Source organism: Podarcis bocagei (genome assembly GCF_964188305.1).
Source record: "Podarcis bocagei genome assembly, chromosome: Z".
Taxonomy (NCBI): Eukaryota; Metazoa; Chordata; class Lepidosauria; order Squamata; family Lacertidae; genus Podarcis; species Podarcis bocagei.
Window position 1 is genome coordinate 3,055,987 of NC_138140.1, and position 22,999 is coordinate 3,078,985.

Sequence of the window (22,999 nt, forward strand, 5' to 3'; positions counted from 1 at the left end):
TCTCTGGCCCACAATGCCCAAGAAGAAGGCCTCTGGTTTCTTGTGAAAGGTATACCTAAATACCTTTTTCAACTCGTTATATATCATTTCCCAGAAGGCCTTCACCCTCGGGCATGTCCACCAGAGGTGGAAGAACGTTCCTTCAGCCTCTTTACATTTCCAACATTTATTATCAGACAGATGATACATCTTTGCTAACTTGACTGGGGTCATGTACCACCTATATACCATTTTCATAATGTTTTCTTTCAAGGCATTACATGCCGTGAATTTCATACCGGTGGTCCATAACCTTTCCCAGTCTTCAAACATAATGTTGTACCCAATGTCTTGTGCCCATTTTATCATGGCTGATTTAACTACCTCATCTTGTGTGTTCCATTTAAGCAGCAAGTTATACATTCTCGAGAGCACTCTCGTCTTTGGTTCAAGTAATTCTGTTTCTAATTTTGATTTTTCCACCTGGAAACCAATTTTTTTATCCTTTTTAAAAATCTCTAGGATTTGGGCGTAGTGAAACCAGTCTCGCACCTTTCCTTTCAATTTTTCAAAACTCTGCAACCTCCAAGTATCACCAACTCTTTCTATTATCTCACAGTATTTTACCCAGCCACTCTCCATGTTACGTAGTTTTATGGCCTTGGCCTCCGTCGGTGATAACCACCTCAGAGTCTTGTTTTCAAGTAAGTCTTTATATTTAGTCCAGACAATAAATAAAGCTTTCCTGACAATATGGTTTTTAAACAATTTGTGAATCTTCACCTTGTCGTACCACAAATATGCATGCCAACCAAAAGCATTATTGAACCCTTCCAGGTCTAGGACATCAGTGTTTTCTAGTAAGAACCAATCTTTCATCCAGCAGAAGGATGCAGCCTCATAATATAACCTTAAGTCCGGCAGGGCAAATCCCCCTCTTTCTTTTGCGTCTGTTAATATTTTAAATTTTATACGGGGCTTTTTGCCCTGCCAGACAAATTTCGAGATATCCCTCTGCCATTTTCCAAAGCATTCCACTCTGTCCACAATCTGTAGGGTTTGAAACAGAAACAACATCTTTGGCAATACATTCATCTTTACGGCAGATATCCTTCCCAACAAGGAAAGTTTTAGTCTTGACCAGATTTCTAAGTCCTTTTTAATTTCTGACCAACATTTTATATAATTATCTTTAAATAAATCCAAATTTTTACCAGACAAATTAACCCCTAGATATTTCACTTTTTTGACCACGATCAACTCAGTCTCCTTCTGAAACCCCTCTATTTCTAAAGGTGTCAAATTTTTTGCCAGAACCTTAGTTTTTTTGTTTATTCAACTTAAATCCCGCCACCCGACCAAACTCATGGATTATTTCTAAAACTCTTTTTGTGCTAGACTCTGGCTCCTGTAATGTTAAAACTAAGTCGTCTGCAAAAGCTTTCAGTCTGTATTGTTTTTCTCCGACCTGTATTCCTTCTATCTGCTGGTCCTTCCTCACCAAATTCAGCAACACCTCCAGGACAGAAATAAATAAAAGAGGTGATAGGGGGCACCCCTGTCGTGTCCCTTTTTCAATTTTGAACTCTTCTGTCACCACATTGTTCACAATCAGTTTGGCCTTTTGCTCTGAATATATTGCTTCTATACCATTTTGGAACGCCCTTCCCACTCCCATTCCTTCCAAGTTTCTCTTCATAAATTTCCAAGATATATTGTCAAAGGCCTTCTCTGCATCTATAAAGATTAACACTGCCTTCGTATTCAAATTTGTCTGCAACAGTTCCAAAACATCAATAATATTCCTCGTATTATCAGACAAATGTCTCCCAGGGAGAAAGCCTGCTTGGTCTTTATGGATAACTTCATTTAATACTTTTTTAAATCTACTTGCCAAAATGTCTGCAAAAATTTTATAATCCACGTTCAGGAGTGAGATGGGACGGTAGTTCTTTAGTTGGGTCTTTTCAGATTCTACTTTTTGTATCAAAGTGATGAATGCTTCTTTCCACGATTCTGGCGCCCCCTTCCCCTCCATAATTTGATTGCACACCTCCAGTAGCGGCTGAATCAGATAATCTTTTAATGTCTTATAGTACTTGGAGGTAAGTCCATCTGGGCCTGGGGACTTGCCTAATTGCATGTTCTGAATGGCACTTTCAATTTCCTGCTGCGTTATTCTGTAATTCAGGGTTGTTTGTTTGTCTTGAGATAGTTTTTGCAGTCCATTTCTCTTTATAAATTGGTTTATCTCCATCTCTGCTTGGGGCCCTTGGGTAAACAATTTTTTAAAATATCTCTGGAAACACTTTCTAATTTCTTCTGGTTTCTGAATGCATACTCCTTCAACCTCCAGATTGGTAACAAAGTTCAATTTTTGTCTCTTTTTCAGCTGCCATGCCAGCAGCTTCCCACATTTATTCGCCGATTCAAATGATCTTTGTTTCATTTGTTTAATTTTCCATTCAACTTCTTGGTTTATCAATTTCACATATTGTGCTTGATGGAATTTGATTTCTCTTAAAACCTCTTTTGATTTTGGATTCAATCTCAGCCTTTTCTCTCCATCTCTTATCTTCTCTAATATCTTATCCTTTTTACCATTCCAGAGCTTTTTCTTAATTGTATTCTGTTGTATCAGAAACCCTCTCATAACTGCTTTACTCGCGTCCCAGATTATTTTCTTTTCCACCGAGGTGTTCAAGTTTATCTCAAAATAATCCTTCACCGTTTTTTGGGCCTTCTTCACAATCTCCTGATCTCTGAACAAAGTGTCATTCATTCTCCATCTGAAGGATCCTGCTGGTGTGAGTCTCAAATCCAATTTCAAAGCATTATGGTCGGAGCAAGTTTTAGGGCAGATCTCTATTTTTTTAATCTTAGGTGCCAGTCCTCTAGATGTCCAAATTTGGTCGATTCTTGTCCATGATAGGTGGGCCTCAGAAAAGAATGTCCCTTCTTTACCTAAAGGGTTTTTTGTCCTCCAAATGTCGATTAAGTCCATACTGTCTGTTAGTTCAAAGAAAGTCTTAGGTAGTCTGCCATCTTTAGTTAAGTTTTGATTTTGTGACTTATCCATATATGTGGAAACTACTCCATTCATATCTCCCATCAAAATGATGTTAGTATAGTCAATATGATCCAGCATTATCTCATGCAGCTTTTTGTAGAATTCCGATTTCCCCTCATTTGGTGCATATATTCCTACTATCAAAAATTTTTCTCCTTGTAGTTGAATTTCAATCGCCAAAATTCTCCCTTGTTCGTCTTTAAACACAAACTTCGGTGCTAGGTTCTCCTTTGCATAAATCACTACTCCTCTTTTCTTGACCTTGTCTGATGAAATAAATTCTTGGCCTAATATCTTATTAATTAACACTCTCCTATGGAGCCTAGTCACATGTGTTTCTTGCAGGCAAATAATGTCCAATTGCTCTTTCCTCAGTATATGGAAGATCCTTTTCATTTTCTCGGGGGAGTTCGCGCCATGAATGTTCCAACTGAAAAGCTGCAGAGACATCCTGGATCAATTTGTTAGCCTATGGGAGTGTCTCCCTTGTCGTCTTTACCTGGAGGTGGAACCGGATTCAAACCAAACGAGGGGGGTGGCCAAGCTCCTGCTACCCCTTTCCGAAGGTCTTCCCCGTGATCGTTCAGAAACTTTTCTTGCTCCTCTGCTGTTCTAATTCTTACTTTCTTCCCTTTCAAGTTAAAAGATAGTCCTTGAGGAAATTCCCACCTATAAGGAATTGTGTTGTTTCTCAATAAGCTTGCAAGGTCTTTGTATGTAGTTCTCAAATCCAACAATTGTTTCGGTATATCTCTGAAGATTTCTGCTGTCTTCCCTTGAATCACCAATGAATTTTTGAAGTGTAGGCCGAGTATATTGTCTCTTTCTTGCTTAGATCTCAAGATGATCAAGCAATCTCTTGATTTGTCCTTTTTAACCACTCTTCCCAGTCTAAAAGCGGTGACAATTTTAAAATCCTTCTCTTCTGCCAAACCCCAGAATTTTGATATTTCTGCAGTCAAAAAACTGATCAAATCTTCTTTCTCAATTTCTGGGATATTTCTGATCCTGAGATTGCTTTCCCGGTTCTTCAATTCCGCCATGGACAGATAGGCTTGCTGTTCATTAATCTGTCTGCTCAGTGGTCTTACTTCCTCTCTTAATTCCTCTATTTTCTTTTTATTTTCCTCTGTTTTGAGATTTACTTCTTCAGCTAATTTTCGATTTTCTGTTGTTGTTGATTGAATATTTCCAATTGCCTGTGTGTTTTGAGAAACTTGGTCAGTCAATTTATTAATTGTATCTGTCACGTGGTCAAATTTCTTATTTAATGCTGATAACTGGTCCAGTATTTCTTTGGAAACTGGATCTATTCCTCCTGCTGCCATATCCCCAACAGCTGACTGTTTAGGTTGTTCTTCTTGCAGGCCTGTCACAATTGGGACCGAAGATCTGCGTAGCTGCACAGGCAAAGTCGATTGCAACAGTTCAGTTTGTTTTGCTTTTTTAGCAGCCCTTGTTTTTGGTGCGCCACTCATTCCACAGCTGTCCAAGACTCAAGGTCAAATTGTAAATCCCATGGGAAAGACAATCCAGGATGTAAAAGTCCAAACAAAATTTGCAAAACAACCAGCAGTTCTCAGAGACTAGAGTTCCACAATCCAGTAGGGGGAGCTCCCCAGAAAGTAAGGATAGAGGAAAAAAATAAAAAGTTTCCACCATTAAATTCCCAAGTAAAAAAACCAAGAAGTTTTGTAAAGTCCAAATAAAAGCCAGAACACAGGAGAGAGCCTCAGCCTTCACTTTAAATTGCAGAGAATAGAAATTCTTAACAGTGGTGCATGCAACAGTTTCTTATTTGTAACTTCCACACAAGCCCCAATGTAACTTTAAGACTTTATACACAGTGACCGCAGTCTGATGGTTCTTTTGTAACCAGGCAGCCCTAGAGCTGGATTTCAAATTTTTGTAATCCACAGAAAGAAGAGAAAAAAGTCACTGTCCATGTCCATTTATAAAAAGAAAGAAATACAGTTTCTTTAATTTCCAATAATCAAGTCCAAATTTGCAAGGTATATTCCAATTTCCTTAAAGCCCCTCTCAGCGCTTCAGCTTTGAAGTTTCTTTGCTTGCTACTTTAAGCAGAGTCGGAAGACGGACTTCCTTTTAACGTCTCCCACTTTCAGTCGAATTTCAGAATTTTAAGCTCAAAGATCCCAAGTGTCTTACTCACGAGTATGTTGTTTCAAGCCAAATTGTCAAGAGAAGAAAGGTCAGCGCTCATCTGCAACAGCCGCGCGGCTTCGCTTCCACGGAAAGAGCGATGAACTCACAGCACCGCTACCCCCTCCACGTTCCGGAGCCCCTTACGGGGTCCCTTCTTCGTCTCCGAGGTCGCTGTTGGTGCCCGCCGAGTCCCACGACCCCAGGCTCACTCTACCTGGGGTTTTACTTAACGAGTCTCCGCTTTGCCGCAGCGGACGACCCTTTTCCGCGGAGCCCCTCTTCACACAGTAAAGAGGACCGCCATTGCCGTTTCGCGCCGCCTCCGGAAGAAACAATTTGAATGAGTTTTCTGTTTGTGGCTTCTGTAGTAGATCTTGTACATAGCTCTCTCAATTTTTGGATTATTAATAAAAGATTTAGAATGTAGAATGGTTTGTTAGCATCTCAAAGTGGGGCTAGGAGAGACTCCCTGTCTGAAACCCTTGAGAGCTATTGCCAGTGAGTGTAGACAATACTGCGCTAGATAGACCAATAGTCTGACTCTGTATGAGGCAGCTTTCCATGTTCTACGGTAATCTATATACCCAAACAGGAAACTAAGGGCTCATCCACACTTCTGCTTGTCCCACTGCTTTCCCCCAGGAAAACCCATTCTTTACCACTGAATTGGAACAAACATCAATCAGGTTTCCCCACAGATGAACGTTTGCTCCAGTTCAGCTCCAAAGAGTGAGTTTCCCCAGGGAAAGTGGCGGAACAAGCGGAAAACTGCTTGGACATGTGCTTTCTAGGCCAGGGACCAGAGGAAGTGTGGATGAACCCTAACACAGAAAGTCTAATTTCAGATGTTCTTTGGAATGCTGTCTCAAGGGGATGGCCATGGCTCTATGGTAGAGCATCTTCCTTGCAAGCAGAAGGTCCCAGGTGTTCACTCCTCAGTGGCATCTCCAGGCTCCCTGTCTGAAATCCTGGAGAACCTTCTACCAATCAGTGTAGACAATACTGAGCTAAATAGGCCAAAGGCCTAAGCTGATACAAAGCAGATTCTTATGTTCCTGCTTATGCCTATGTCAATACGGCCACCCATCACACCACACCACACCACACCACCTGCCAGCCACTTGATGTCACCAGTGGCACCAGACGATTGACACCTGCGGAGTTCAGTGGCGGTCACTGTGTGATTAGAGGTGACAGAAGCCTCCTCTGAAGATGGACTTTCTGTGCCATTGGCTGATTGGCGCTGGGAATGCACTTCCAGAGAGGCTCCCTGTGACCAATGACCAACTGGCATGACCAGTACCACCTTCTCCTTTGAATGCCCATCCCCTACTGTGCCCCTAGACTGGGAATGATGGCCTTGTCTCTGGTTGAATCCGCAGGTGGTGGCATCTCCAGCTACGTTGCAGACCCCTCAGCAGCTGGACGGAGCTTGCAGGCGTGTCTTGACCAGGCCCAGGATGATGTTCCGAAGGAGAGGCATTCAGCTACCCCTCTGTACCTGGGAGCCACGGCCGGCATGCGACTGCTCAAGTGAGAATTCCGTAGCCTAGCCTGGCACCTCGGGGCATTTTTTCATGCTTCTATCATTGCCATGCCATCCTCATCACTGGTTGTCATGGCTGCAGCTCCCCAGGAACTGGCTTTCAGAGGTAGACTGCCTCTAAAGCTGGGGGCTCCAGGCAACCATCATGACTGGCTGCTCCTCCTCCCTTGAATTTGTCTAGTCTCTTTCTGCAGCCACCTAAGCCAGTGGTATCTTGTGGCGGTGAGTTCCATTGTTTGCTTGAACCTGCTGCCCATCAACTTAATTGGATGATCCTCAATGCTAGTATTACAAGGCGGGGGAGGAACTTCTCTCTCTCTCTCTCTCTCTCTCTCTCTCTCTCTCACACACACACACACACACACACACACACACACACACACACACTTTTATAAACCCCACTTGGATCCTCCCACTATCTTAGAAACCGGTTTTCTGAGCCCCAAAGCTTTGGAGCTCTTCTTCACGGCATCAAAATTAGACTCCCTGATGCAGCTGTTTCCTTCCTCTCTGGACAGGTCCTAGACCAAAAGGTGCCCAGCTGAGTAGCATCTCTGAGACACACACCACACACGCACACACACACACACACACACACACACACACACACACCTTTCATGCATTTTAACTTTTGAATATCACATGCATGCTTGTGTGTTTGCATGTGTGTTTAAAATTTGCAATTGTAACCCACTTTATTATTTTGGAGCATGATTTATCTCTGCCACATAGGATTACACATTTATTTTATTTATTTTGTTTCATAAAATTTATACCCCGCTTGATTGTAACACACACACACACACACACACACACACACACACTGCAAAACAGTTCACAAAAAAAGAAAAATCAATAAAATTGTCAATAAGAAAAACAATTTAAGACTTTCGGAAAGTTAAAATAACAATAGAGTAAAAGCAAATCAAAACTTTGCACCAACTCTCTAAACATCTGGGTAGGCGTAGCTGTGCTTTCAGAAAAGCACAGTGAAAGTTCCTGCCAGATATCAAGAGGCAGGGAATTCCAAAGTGTAGGTGCTGCCACACTAAAAGATCCAATTGTTACATTTGCACACGTAACTCTGATCACAATTTCTCATGCCCACAGTTTCTTTGAAGGGTGTTGACCATCACCAGTGCCCAGTGAGTAAGCTGTGTGCACATGAGCAATCAGTGTGTGTGCATTGGGGTTCTAACAGACCCCCAAAACAGTTAACAATATGCTTATGATAATATTTTATTCTCTTGTTAATTATGCTGTTTCGAAGGCTCATTTTATATTTGACTTCCTTTCACTTTGAATCTTTTAGATTATATTTTAGTTTCCTGTTGCTTTGAATGTTGCTCTGAATGTTTGACTTTCTTCAGCAGTGTTTTATTCTGGATTGTTTTATTTGATGCTTCAGTGTGGTAAACGGCACTGAGGTCGTCCCCCCCTTAAAAAATTTAAAACAGCATAGAAATGAAATGAATGAACAACAACATCAACAAGACAACACTGGCCATCAAGTTCAGTTTTGCCTGCTTTGCACTATTTGCTGTTGAGTAGGGAGAGATGCAGGTGGCGCTGTGGGTTAAACCACAGAGCCTAGGACTTGCCGATCAAAAGGTTGGCAGTTCGAATCCCCGCGACGGGGTGAGCTCCCATTGCTCGCTCCCTGCTCCTGCCAACCTAGTAGTTTGAAAGCACGTCAAAGTGCAAGTAGATAAATAGGTACCACTCTGGTGGGAAGGTAAATGGCATTTCTGTGCGCTGCTCTGGTTCACCAGAAGTGCCTTAGTCATGCTGGCCACATGACCCGGAAGCTGTACGCCAGCTCCCTCGGCCAATAAAGTGAGATGAGTGCCAGAACCTCAGAGTCGTCCACGACTGGACCTAATGGTCAGGGGTCCCTTTACCTTTACCTAGGGGGAGTTGAAGGAAGGGCCTTAGTTCAGTGGTAGCATCTGCCCTGCAATCAGAAAGTTCTGGGTTCAATCCCTGTCATCTCCAGGTAGGGTTGTGGGACACCCCCTGCCTGAAACCCTGGACAGCTGCTGCCAGTTAGTGCAGACAGTACTGAGTGAGGTGGACCAATGGTTGGACTCAGTATAAGGCAGCTTCCTATGTTCCCATGTTTCTGCACCCGTGAATCTAGCTGGCTGCTTAGGTCACTGGTGTCCAACTTCCAGCCTGATCTAAACAAATGTTCTTGTTTTTTGGGCAGCCTCACTGACCCCGAGGCTTCGGACAGGGTCCTTGCAGCTGTGAGCTCCACTATGAAGCAGTACCCCTTTGACTTCCGTGGAGCGAAGATCCTGAGCGGAGAGGATGAGGGTGTGTTTGGCTGGGTCACAGCTAACTACCTCCTGGAGAATTTCATCAAGGTAGAAGAGTCTTTTTTTCTTTCTTTCTTTCTTTCTTTCTTTCTTTCTTTCTTTCTTTCTTTCACCCCTTTTTACTATATTAAACGTGAACTGAAGTCATTCACTGCCAGGTGTGGAACAGTGAGACAGTGGAACAGTGTGAGACAGTTCAGTTTCTGCCCCAAAGGCTTTGCATACAATGGTTAAAGCCGGAGAGGTTCCCTCTGGGTTCTGCTGGACTCCAACTCACATCAGCTCCTGCCTGCAGGCCCAGTGCTATAGGGTGAAGGGAGTTGGTCCACCAACATCTGCCAGGGCACAGGTTCCTCATAAGAGAAACTCACCATGCAGAGAAAAAAGCATGCCTTGTAGAAAGGATGAGCATTTGGGTGCTCCGGTAAACTAAGTCAAGAGCCACCAGGCCAGTTCTGTACTTTGAAGGCAGCTCCATTAAGATGACCATTCCTGTTCCTTTTAATTCAGTACGGATGGATTGGACAGTGGGTCCATCCCAAGAAGAAGACCGTGGGCGCCATGGACCTGGGAGGAGCTTCCACCCAAATCACCTTTGAGACACCACAGTTTATCGAAACACCTGCCAACGAGGTGATGCTGCGGCTGTACGGACAGACCTACAAGGTCTACACACACAGTTTCCTCTGCTATGGCAGGGACCAGATCCTGAAGAGGCTTCTGTCCAAGGTGCTGAAGGTAAGGGAGTAGGGTTGGAGGTGAGACATCTGGAGGCTGCCATCCTAGTTCAAAATTTCTGGACTTTCCTTCATTGGCTGTCTGCCAGGGATTCTTTAGTTGAGATTCCTACATTGCAGGGGGTTGGACTGCGTGACTCTCGGAGACCCTTCCAACTCCACAATTCAATATTACAAACCCCAAGGGACGCAGGTGGTACTGTAGTCTAAACCACAGAGCCTATGGCTTGCTGATCAGAAGGTCGGTGGTTCGAATCCCCGCGATGGGGTGAGCTCCCTTTGTTCAGTCCCAGCTCCTGCCCACCTAGCAGTTCAAAAGCACATCAAGTGCAAGTAGATAAATAGGTACCGCTCCAGTGGGAAGGGAAACGGTGTTTCCGTGCGCTGCTCTGGTTCACCAGAAGTGGCTTAGTCATGCTGGCCACATGACCTGGAAGCTGTATGCGGACAAACACTGGCTCCCTCGGCCTATAGAGCGAGATGAGTGCCGCAACCCCAGAGTCGTCCATGACTGGACCTAATGGTCAGGGGTACCTTTACCTTTACTTTTTACAAACTCCAGAGAATCCCAAAGGGCCTGGTGTTTTGTTGGTTGACTCAGACTGGTTATTTTTACCCACAACAGGCCGAAAGGTATGTTCTCCAGGTGAGCAACCCCTGCTGGCCCACAGGATACTGGAAGAACTTCACAGCGGCGACCATCTATGACTCACCATGCACCGAAGCGGAGAAGCCGACCAGCTACTTCCCCACCGCTATAGTCAACATGAGCGGCTCTGGAAATGCAGCCAAGTGCCAGCAGCACGTGGAGAGCCTCTTCCAGTTTACTCCGTGCCCCTATTCCCACTGCTCCTTTGACCAAGTCTTCCAGCCAAGTGTCACAGGGAACTTTATCGTGAGTAGCTCGAGGCGGTGGAATGTCATGGGAGAAGGGAGGCCTACTTTGAGCCTTGGCTCAGATAGCAGGACCAGTATTCAGAATACACAAAGTACAGATGGAAAAGGGTGCCTCTGGGCATGTGTAGAGCACATTGCATTTGCCGCCAATTAATCAGGGTCTTGCAAAGGATTTAAGGGGAAGGGCTGCGGCTTAGTCGTAGAGCGCTTGTTTTGCATGCAGCAGGTCTGAGGTTCAGTCCCTAGTGGGATCTCCAGGCAGGACTGGATAAGACCCCTTGTCTGAAACCCTGGAGAACTTCTGCCACTCAGTGTAGGTGATGTTGCGCAAGATTAACTGGTCTGAATCGGTGTAAGGCATTTTCCTATTTTCCTTAGAGGAAGGGGGGACAGTGACCTGCATAGTTCAGCCTTCAGCCCTCCACCCTGATCTGGCCAAAACTTCTATGACTACTCATATTTTTCCTAGTTCCTAATCTTCAAATTCTGTGAACCCGAACACTGTAGTTGTTAGATTAAACCATAGCTGCATGCTTTGCAGGGGGCCAACTTGAATAAAATATTTCAGAGGTGGGGGGAGTCCGCAGATAAATCCTGCTCCACGTAATAAATAACAAAATGCAGTGCACACACAGCATTTGAATGGCAACCCCCATCAACTTTGGGGGTGGTGGTGGCCCTCTCAAATATTTTATTGGGGGGCTGAAGGGACCTTGGCCCCTAGGAGTTGGCTCCTACGGTGCTTTGTTTTGTGTGTCTACTTTTATTGGTCTGTGACTGTATGAACAATTCATTCATTTGGATTTCTTAAATGAATACCTGCCTCTCTGTTTTCTAGTTTCAGGGATTTTGTAAACTACTGCCCCCTACTGGGGAATGTTTGAATAACACCCCATTTCCCCTTTAACAATTTGGTATATTGTTTGCTTGCACCATTGGTCCATGTGGTGTGCATCTTTCCACCTGCTTACAGGATTCTGACCTGTGGCCCATGGACCACTGGTAGGCCCCCGTAGACTTTTAATTCTTAAATTTGGAAGGTGGGAAGAATACATGGGCAGAGAGGGGGTTATTTAAGTAGATTTATAAAACATGCAGCGTTATAAAACAAAAAGCATCTCAGTAAGACACCTCCATGAATCTTTTCTGTAGCCGTGGTAACATTTTGCCAAATTAGTCCCTTCCTTCTGGAAATGTTTTCCAAACTCTCTTCTGCATAAAATGCATTTAACCAGAAAACTTAATGGATTCTAGCATTTCCCAAAACTTACCATGACAGTTATTGGCTGTCAGGCCTATTTATGTAATGAAAACAACATTTTGCCATCCATATATTGGCAGCGGCCAACGGGTTTAAATAATAACCTCTGCTCGATTTGGATGTTTCAGCAACTTTGTGGCTGATTAAGCCAATAACTGGGTTGAAACGAATAAACAAAAAACACATTACAGTCTACTGCTCATGACAGTGGTCTAGCGGGGGGGGGGAGAGAGCAGGGGGGCTGTGCCCCCAGGCACAGAATCTTGGGGGGGGGAAACCAGGTGCCCCCCTCATGTGCTTGGCATGCGAGCACCTGGCTGCCAGGTGACCGGGGTTGCGTGAACACAGACAGGTGGCCGCTTCCATGCCAGGCAGGGATGGTGCAGAGGGTAAAGAGACCCTCCGTGTTGTGCCCCCGTCTAGTGGTGGCAATGGTGAGGGCTGGGTAAGCAGGCTCCATCCCTGCCCTGGGGCGGGGGGTACACACTTGCTCCCGCCCCCCAGGCTCTGTCAGACAGTACTACGACCCTGGCTCATGAGTCCTAACCTCAGCGTACGACCACAAGATATTAAGTAAAACCAGGGCATTAGAAGAGCTTGCAGCCCATCTAGTCCAGTATGGTGTCCTCAAAGTGGCTGAGCAAAATAATCATAATATAATAATAATTTATTATTTATACCCCGCCCATCTGGCCGGGCTTCCCCAGCCACTCTGGGCGGCTTCCAACAAAATATTAAAATACCGTAATGCATCAAACATTAAAAGCTTCCCTAAACAGGGCTGCCTTCAGATGTCTTCTAAAAGTCTGGTAGTTGTTGTTCTCTTTGACATCTGGTGGGAGGGCGTTCCACAGGGCGGGTGCCACCACTGAGAAGGCCCTCTGCCTGGTTCCCTGTAACTAAAAAGTCTATTATGAGAAGCCCACTAGCGGGACCTGCGTGCAAGAGCCGTCTCCCCTTCTGTGCTTTCCAGCAACGTGTCATGGACTGGCTGGATGCAGAGAAGTGGTGGGAGGAAGGGGAAGAAGGCTCAAAGCCAGGGGATTGGTGTCAGGAGGACCCTGAGTGGTCAGAGGGAGAAGAGGGAGCAGACTGGGAGGAGGAGGTGTCAGAAGCAGAAGGGGGGACTGGGTTTGGTGAGAGGGAAGAGGCAGTGGCAGAGCACAGATCAGACTCCAAGGCAGTAGCTGATGCCAGGGAGTCTCCCACTCCTGCTTTGGCCAGCAACCTTCCCCTCTGGTCTCCTAGAACACACAGAGAAATGCAATGTGCAGAGACACGGCCTGAGACTGTGTGGGAAATTTCCTGGAGAGGAGGAGTCCTAGTGGGCCCCTGGGAAGGGGGGGACGACCTTCAGTCCTTGCAACTGCTTCATCAGGGCAAGACCTCCTAGAAAGCGTTGCTGAGACCACTGGGCTGGAGCTGTGGTCTGTCTCCTTGAATGAAGAATTAACTTCTCTGGTCTCATAGCATTTATGGTACTGTTGCTGACCTACACCTGACTCCGGCCCTGACACAACTGGTATTCAGAAGCATTTCTGCCTCTGACTGTGGAGTCAGAGCATAGTCATCATGGATAGGGGCCACTGATAGCCCTTCTTCTACATGAATTTGTCCTCCTGTAAGGCCATCCAAGTTGCAAACCAGCCGTGCCACTGCTGGAGGGAGCTCCATGGTTTAGCTTGGTGCTATGTAAATAGGTCCTTTTTTAAAAAATAAAAAAGAAATAATAAAATGAAATTGATCATTATAATGACCAGGAAGTGCGATCAGTGGTATGCCACACCCTCCTCACCTTCTTCTTCTCCTTCCTCCTCCTCCTCCTCCTCAACAGGCCTTCTCTGCCTTCTTCTACACTGTGGACTTCATCCAGTCGCAAATGAAGAGACATGTGGCCACCCCAAGTGACCTGGAGCAGGCTGCTAACGAAATATGCAGCGCAACTTGGTCCGAGGTGGGTTTCCTCGTAAGGGGGGCTTTTCCAATGCAAACTGAAGCATGCACCAGACATTTAGGTCCTGGCGGTTTAAGAAGAAATCTGATATTTCAAAAGATTTCAGTTTCAGCTGTAGGGTAGCATGGTGTATAGTGCAGATACATCCAACCTTCTTAGACCCAGGACCCAGTTTTACCAAAACATGCATTTGGGGGACCCATATCTTAGTCTTTTATCTTATATTTCTGCTGTGATCCTCCTTGGATCAGGCTGTGACCCACTGGTAGGTCCCAGCCCACCAGTTGAAGACCAGTGGATAGTGTTGGAGCAGGATCCTGAGCTGCGAAGCTCACATTGAGTGACTCACTCTCTCACTCACTTAGCCTAACCTACTTCCCAGGGCTTTTGAGACAAAATGGTGTGTGGGTATGGGAGGGAGAGGAGGAAGAGGAAGAGGAAGAGGAAGAGGAAGAGGAAGAGGAAGAGGAAGAGGAAGAGGGAGAGAGAACCTTGTGTGCCACCTTGTGTTTCTTGGGGGAAAGGCAGAGTGTAAGTGGAGCAAGGACCATACCTGTTGTGATTCCTTCATCACAGGAGGTTGAAGTAGGTGGCCCTTTGTCTCCATTCCACCTCTTCAATTCTGTGATTCTATGGTTGCTTTCCTTCAGGACCAGGAAAGAGGCAAAAACAGAGACAAAAGAAAGATACAGCCATGCAAAATTATGAAAAGGGCAGAGGGCTCTGCAGTGCCCCTTTTTGGATGGCTGGAGATGTCCTGGAAGCTGGGAGGTTAATTCTGTGGGTGACATAACTGGGATTAGAAGACAGCTCTTAACACAGCAATGAGGGGTCTTTTTCAGCCAGATGGCTGCATTTCCTCACAGGAAACCCCCAGGCCAGTGAGTCTGGGATAGAAGAATGGGTTGAGCAGGAGGAGTACACTGTGAAAGCCAGGAACAGCCTCCCCTCAGGCGGGACAGGACCCAAGAAGGTTGGGAGGGGGCAGTCAGAGTTGTGCTTTGCATTTGAGAAGAATATCAAGCCTTTTCTCTTCCCTCCTCTCTTCCTGCCATGCTTCTGTAAAACTAGCTTCTTGAGAAAGCACCAGGCCTAGAGAAGAGGCTTCCTGATTACTGTTCAGCGACCACCTTCATCTACCTCATTCTCACACGGGGCTACAAATTTGACAACAGCACCTTCCCCAACATCGCCTTCCAGAAAAAGGTAAGAACCTAAGCATTCCTACCTCTGATGATGCAGAGCAGACCCATCCAAATTGGTGGCCATCACTTCCTCCTGTGGGAGAGAGTTCCATAGTTTAAGTAGGCACTGTGTGAAAAAGGACTTCCTTATATCAGGGCTGGATCTTCCAACTTTCAGGTTCATTGGATGTCCACGGGTTCTGGCGTTATGTGAGAGGAATAACAGTTTTTCTCCATCCACTTCTATCATGTCCCCTCTTACTAGGCTTTCCTCTAAACTAAGGAGTCCTGGACCACCATGCCATTAAAACCCTATGATCCCACTTTAAACAGTGCTGGCTTCCCCAAAAGAACCCCAGGAACTGTAGTTTGTTAAGGGTGCTGAGAGCTGTTAGGAGGCCCCTATTCCCCATCTCAGAGCTACAAGTCCCAGAGTGGAACTTGAAGGTGGTGGAACACTGGAAATTGCAGCTCTCTGAGGGGAATGGAAGGGTCTCCTAAAAACTTCCAGCACCCTTAATGAACTACAGCTCCCAAATAATTCTTTAGGAGAAACCAGCACTGTTTAAAGGAGTATCGTGCCTCTTTGAATATATGGTGTGAATGTGGCCCAAGTCTATAATACATACACAAAGCACATAATTTGAATTTAGATGTAGACCTAGGTAGAGAATGATCTATATTTAAATTAAACATGTTCATTCTGTTTCCTCCTAAGTTTATCTTTTGCTGCTTGCTATCTGTCTCAGATTCCAACCAACATGTTTCAATAACCAATATGAGCCTCCCCACCCCCCCAAAAAACCCCAGTTGTGCTTTTGGTAACGTGTATTCTGCCTGCAAAAAAGCAGTTATGTTCTTAGCAACATGAATTCTTCTGGAACATGCAGAGCCCTGTTGTTTGATGCTGATGGAGGGAGTTTTGAGAGGGGACCTGCTGATCGCTGTGGTGCTCAAGTGAGGGAGCGCTTTGTAGTGGAAGTAGCCACAGGAGAAGCGTTGCCAGTTGTGTGAGTCTTTTTACAACAGTTTCTTTGTTCCTACATGCAGGCTGGGGACACATCCATCGGCTGGGCCCTGGGATACATGCTGAACCTCACCAGCATGATTCCGGCCGAGGAGACCGGCTTCTGGAAGGGCACAGCGTACGGCCCCTGGGTTGGCGTGGTCCTCCTCTTCGTTGCCATCATCCTGGTCACTGTGGCAAGCATCTTCTGTCTGCTGAGATCCACCAGGGGACGGGGAATGATGTAAGGGGTTTATGTGAAGGTTTATGGTGGGGTTTATGTGAAGATGACAGGTCTTCCTGGGCCTCATCCAGTGTCCAGCCTGACCACACGGCTTGTTGGCTTGGATCCCCTGTGGAGATCAGAACCCATTCCTCACATGCCCCACACCCCAAACCACAACTACAGCCTAGAGGAAGAGGAGATGGAGACTGATGCTGGACAAAAGAACTGTTCATCTGAGGCTTGTGACGAAGCCCTTGTTTGCATCCAAGACTGCTGCAGTCTGAACCATCGACTTCCCTCATTTTCTTCCATTGTTGAAGAGCCAGTGAAAATCACAAGGAGTGGTTGTGGTTGTTCTTGTTTTCTTTTCATAAGGACTCCAGCTGAAAGCAAGGTTTTTCTGGACTTCCACCCACTCCTCTGCTCTGCTTGCATATCTGTTACTTATTGAAGCTCAGGGACTTATTGAATCTGCCACGAATGCTTTGTTCTTGGTGAGGCTCCAGCCCTGGGAAGAAATGTTGGGTGGGGGGATTGGGGGGAAAGCTCAACTTTTTGCTTTACAAATAGACCAGTGTGGCTGAAATCTGGCACTGTGGATAAGCACCAGGTGTGGCACAAATTGCACCAGTGATGTGGGCACCTGTGGTTCTGCTTTCTTTGAGCTCCCCCAGGGCCACCTTACCATTGAGCAAAGCAGGGCAGCAGGTGCGGGGGGCTGAGAGGCAGCAGAGAGACCTGCGTGCAGCTCAGCGGTAGAGCCTTCTTTACATGCAGAAGGTTCAGTCCTTGGTTGCACCTCCATATAGGACTGGGAATGTCCCCTGCCTGAACCCCTGCTGTCAATCAGTGTGGACAAGGCTGAGCTAAGTGGATCAGTGACCTGACTCAATAGAAGGTCGCTTTCTAAGTTATTGGCCCCTGAGGCAACTTGCTGCCCATGGGAGCTTTGGAGAATGCTGCCATGGTTGAAGTAAGATGGGACAGCCACTCTAGTCAACGATCCAGGAGTGGGCTCGCTTGCCTTTTACCTCAGGCAGCAAAATGTCTGCCGCCACCTGACTTCTTAAAGCTTCTTATGGTGGTCTGCTAACATTGCATTCAAGAGTCTCATCCAAAATTAAACACCAAAGACAAATTTTGAATTTGAAGCCTACCCATAGTAGAGACTTCAAACTGGTTTAGTCTTCAGTCCTGAACAGTACTCACTTACCTGGGCATAAGCTCCACTGAACTTAGTGGGACTTGCTTCTGCGTAAATGAGGGTAGCAGGAATGCACCACTGATTTTTTAAAACAACTATTATTGTTATTGTTATTTGCTTGCTTTCCTGGAAACTCTGAACTGTGCAGATGGAGGTGAAAGTGGGTTGAAGGTCTCTGAAGGAGGAGCTGCAATTCCAGGATAAGGAGATCACTATTTTTTTCATGAAAAATTGCTCCGCCAAAATTCCAGGTGGGGCAGCTGGGAAATTGCATTTAAATATACTGTACTAACTTGTTACAGATAGGTAGCCGTGTTGGTCTGCCATAGTCAAAATAAAAAAAATTCCTTCCAGTAGCACCTTAAAGACCAACTAAGTTAGTTCTTGGTATGAGCTTTCGTGTGCATGCACACTTCTTCAGATACACTTCAGTGTATTCAGATACGTATCTGAAGAAGTGTGCATGCACACGAAAGCTCATACCAAGAACTAACTTAGTTGGTCTTTAAGGTGCTACTGGAAGGATTTTTTTTTATATTGTACTAACTTGATTTGAAATAATTTGATGAGGGGTGGAGAGAGAAAACATCTCCCCACCCCTTCACAACTTTTGGCTGTTTTTACATTAAATACGCCCCCACATGTGGCTCATTTATTCCAGGATCCTGGTCTCACCTTGGATAACTGGACCTTGGTGCAAAACAGGCAAGCTTGCATTGGTTTCTTCCCCACCCCAATACTCCTTAGCATATTCTGCACTCTTAAAACAAAATGCAGCTGTATGTGTGTGTGATATATTCCATCTGTTTTCCTTTTAAAGAAAAACACTGCACGTCTTAAAAAAACCACACAAATAAAAACATCTCATGGATACCAACATTTGGCGTGCTCAGCTGAGGAGTTAGTTATTGATCATAGTGAGCCCCTAGTTTGCCTCCAAGCAGCGACTTCAGCATCAGGAGAGTGACGAAATATTTTCTACCATTAGAATCCAATGCTTTTTGGGCTGGTTTCCAGACAGATTCACTGGTGTTGTGGAAGAAGGAGCCTGTCAATTTCAGTTGCTCCCCATTTCTCATTCCCTTCATTATGTTGAATTTGCTCCATTTTTGCATGTTTGTGATTTGTTTATTAAAAAACACATTAAAAATTCATATGCATTTGTGTTTCGTTTCTCCTAACAGAGATTTTTGAACACAATCTTGCCTAATAAAATGCACTGCTGAATGCTACTACTCCAGACATTTCCCTGATGATGATGATGATGATGATGATGATGATGATGATGATGATTTATTTATACCTCGCCCATCTGGCTGGGTTTCCCCAGCCACTCTGGGCAGCTTCCAACAGAATATTAAAATACAATACTGTGGTACCTTGAGTTACAGATGCTTCAGGTTACAGATACTTCAGGTCACAGACTCCGCTAACCCAGAAATAACTCGGGTTAAGAACTTTACCTCAGGATGAGAACAGAAATCGTGCGGCAGCGGCAACAGCAGCAGTGGGAGGCCCCATTAGCTAAAGTGCTACCTCAGGTTAAGAACAGTTTCAGGTTAAGAACAGATCTCCAGAACAAACTAAGTTCTTAGCCCAAGGTACCACTGTAGTCTATTAAACATTAAAAGCTTCCCTAAACAGGACTGCCTTCAGATGTCTTCTAAAAGTCTGGAAGTTGTTTTTCTCTTTGACATCTGGAGGGAGGGTGTTCCACAGGGCGGGTGCCACTACCGAGAAGGCCCTCTGCCTGGTCCCCTGTAGCTTTGCTTCTCGCAATGAGGGAACCGCCAGAAGGCCCTCAGCGCTGGACCTCAGCGTCTGGGCAGAATGATGGGGGTGGAGACGCTCCTTCAGGTATACTGGACCGAGGCCATTTAGGGCTTTAAAGGTCAGCACCAACACTTTGAATTGTGCTCGGAAATGTACTGGGAGCCAATGCAGGTCTTTCAAGACCAGTGTTATGTGGTCTCGGCAACCATTCCCAGTCACCAGTCTAGCTGCCACATTCTGGATTAGTTGTACTTTCCGGGTCACCATCAAAGGTAGCCCCACGTAGAGTGCATGGCAGTAGTCCAAGCGGGAGATAACTAGAGCATGCACCACTCTGGCGAGACAGTCTGTGGGCAGGTAGGGCCTCAGCCTGCGTACCATATGGAGCTGATAAACAGCTGCCCTGGAAACAGAATTGATCTGCGCCTCCATGAACAGCTGTGAGTCCAGAATGACTCCCAGGCTGCGCACCTGGTCCTTCAGGGGCACAGTTACCCCATTCAGGACCAGGGAGTCCTCCACACCTGCCCGCCTCCTGTCCCCCAAAAACAGTACTTCTGTCTTGTCAGGACTCAACCTCAATCAGTTAGCCACCATCCATGCTCCAACCGCCTCCAGACACTCACACAGGACCTTCACCACCTTCACTGGTTCTGATTTGAAAGAGAGGTAGAGCTGGGTATCATCCGCATACTGATGAACACCCAGCCCAAACCCCCTGATGATCTCTCCCAGCGGCTGCATGTAGATGTTGAAAAGCATGGGGGAGAGGACAGAACCCTAAGGCACCCCACAAGTGAGAGCCCAGGGGTCTGAACACTCATCCCCCAACACCACTTTCTGAACACGGCCCAGGAGGAAGGAGCAGAACCACTGTATAACAGTGCCCCCAGCTCCTAGCCCCTCTAGACGGTCCAGAAGGATATTATGGTTGATGGTGTCAAAAGCCGCTGAGAGATCCAGCAGAACTAGGAAACAGCTCATACCTTTGTCCCTAGCCTTGGTTGGTTTCACTCATCCAAGCAGCCTGTCCACATCCTTGGAGTTAACAGATTGGAATTGATCCCACGCAACTTGACTAGACAGGACTCTAGCCCTCTCCTGAGTGGTTGCTGAACAACTCCCAGCCCTGCTCCCATGGTGGAGTCTACCTCTTCCCAAATCTGAGCGACTTTATGTGCAAAAAAATTTGCAAAATCATTGCAGGAGATCATGTGGCCCATACTGGGCCCCTATGTATGTGGGTGAACATATCAGGCGACACAGCGATTCTTCAAACAGCTCTTCTTTATTCAGAGGCCAGAACAGAACTGAACTGAAGGGCTCAGTCAGCCTGCTTATATAGAGCTCCAGTACCACGTTACTGTAACAACTTTCTAAAACTATCCAATCACTGAACATCACTTTCGATCCTTCATTTGCATGACAATCTACAGTATCCCCCAACTGGCCCAGGGTGAGAACTTCAGTACATAACACAGGTGGTTCCGTTAAATTGCGAACCACCTGAAAGAGTCTCCTGCTGCTGTTTTCTGCAGATGTAATAGAGGCGGTGAAGAAAGTCCTCTTCACTGTTGCTATCGCCACTTGGTAGGCTCGACACTGAGCTCTAACCCGTGTCCAGTCAGCTTCAGAATGAATTATCTGCCACCGGCGCTCTAGCCATCTCAGTGAGTGTTTCATTGCCCTCAGATCCGTGGAAAACCACGGGGCTGTCCGGGCTCCATGCAATCGGAGAGGGCGCTTCAGAGCCAAACAGTCAGTAGCCTTGGTTAACTCCACATTCCAGCGTGCCACCAGCGAATCAGCTGAAAGGCCATCAACATGGGATAAAGCATCCGCTACTACTCTCTGGAAACCATTTGGAGCCATTAAGTGGCGGGGGCGGACCATCCAAATCAGTCCCACCTCCCTGCAAAGGGGAAGGGTTGTGGAGAAGTCCAGTTGCACCAGAAAGTGATCAGATCATGGCACTTCTTTAGTTCCGTTTTTACTTAGTGTCAGATCACCAACATCCATAGAGGTGAACACCAGGTCCAAGGCATGTCCATGGTTATGAGTTGGGCCAGACTTATTCAGGGACAGCCCCATGGAAGCCATGCTTTCCATGAAGTCCCAAGCGGCCCCTTGTAAGGTCGTGTTGGCATGAATAGTCCTCAAACTATGACTAAACCTGCCTCCTCGGTAATGACAAAGGTCTGGTCTTAGCTTAACTCCTCCTCCTACCTGTGATCACTGAGATCGGTTGTTCCAGTGCATTCCCCCCTGTAGAACCTGCCCCAGCCATTTTGTTGGCTAGGACCCACTTCCAGGCAGCCCTGACCCCTCCCCTTAAGAACAAATAAAACCTAAAACAACCACACACACACAATAAAACAATACAAACCAAAAACAGTAAAAATTACAAACATACCAAAATTAAACACATTCCCAAACCTGACTAAACATCCATTCCACCCCCCACACCAAAACCAAAAATTTTAAAGGGGAAAAAAGAAATTTTAAATACATTTTTAAAAGAACTCTGCACTGTTCTGAGTCCTCCTGGGCAGCAGCAGCAGCGGCAACCGTCCTTATGATGCCTATCAGGCCCTGCCCTGGGCCAGGTGGTTAGTGGCAGGAACGGGGCCATCAGGCACTCAAGCAGGGAGTCCTCCTGGGCAGCAACAGCAGCAGCGGCAACCGTCCCTGATAATATTTGGTTGGCAAAATGGATCACAAAGTTTAGAAAATATCCCATGGATTTTGAAAGAGAACTGTGTTTCAGTTCGTGCCCATGAATCGGTTCAGGAATTAGTTCAACTGTGAACTGAAACGTATTTCCCCATCCTCTCCTAAGCAGATACCTTTTGCAATTTGCAAATGTGTAGTGGGGCATGCCCTGATTTGGGGTTTGCTCCAAGAATGCGCTTCTAAAATCCTCAGAATGCTGTTGATGGAATGGCTGAAGGGTGAAATGCAAAGTCCAAGTAGGCGCTCTTCAGGCCCCTGACCAGGGATTTGGGTTAGGGTCTTATTCTGTAAGCTGGTGGTGCTATAAGTTGAACCTGGAACCTATGCCTGCAAAGCAGGTTCTCAACCACAGACCCTTTCCAACAAATCAGGTTACAATTTCACAGTGGGGAACCTTTTCTGAGATACCAAGGGCCACAATTCCTCCACAGTCAACCTCCTGTGACACCACATGCCAATGGTGGGCAGGGCCAAAGACAAAAGTGGGAGGAGCAATGGATGTGACTTTTGCCCCTGGGTGGCATTCTACATTCTAAGAGGTTTTGACACATGTATGGATCTCTCCAGTGTGGTGTAGTGGTTGAGAGCGGTAGTCTCGTAACCTGGGAAACCGGGTTCGCTTCCCCGCTCCTCCACATGCAGCTGCTGGGTGACCTTGGGCCAGTCACATTCTTTGAAGTCTCTCAGCCTCAGTCACCTCACAGGGTGTTTGTTGTGGGGGAGGAAGGGAGAGGAGAATGTTAGCCGCTTTGAGACTCCTTCGGATAGTGATAAACCGGGATATCAAATCCAAACTCTTCTTCTTCTTCTTCTCGAAGGCACAGTCCTGCCAGGCAAATAGACTTTGAATAAATAAAATTAAACAAAACAAAAAAGTGGGGGAGGGATGTCTCAAGATGACCTTAGCCTCTGGGCAGTGCGGCAATTGCTTTCAGACAAATT

At 46.1% G+C, this 22,999-nt stretch overlaps 1 protein-coding gene across 1 annotated transcript in view; it reads left to right on the plus strand.

Annotated features, from left to right (window-relative positions):
- The window catches only part of ENTPD2 (ectonucleoside triphosphate diphosphohydrolase 2), a 45,104-nt gene extending 27,254 nt beyond the window's left edge, over positions 1–17,850 (plus strand). The window contains exons 3-9 of the mRNA XM_081179783.1: positions 6,598–6,748; positions 8,971–9,130; positions 9,593–9,820; positions 10,445–10,714; positions 13,812–13,931; positions 15,003–15,137; positions 16,166–17,850. Of these exons, the coding sequence (XP_081035909.1) occupies positions 6,598–6,748; positions 8,971–9,130; positions 9,593–9,820; positions 10,445–10,714; positions 13,812–13,931; positions 15,003–15,137; positions 16,166–16,369 (1,268 nt within the window). The 3' untranslated portion in view covers positions 16,370–17,850. The remainder of the gene's footprint in view (positions 1–6,597; positions 6,749–8,970; positions 9,131–9,592; positions 9,821–10,444; positions 10,715–13,811; positions 13,932–15,002; positions 15,138–16,165) is intronic.
- Positions 17,851–22,999: the final 5,149 nt, after the last annotated feature.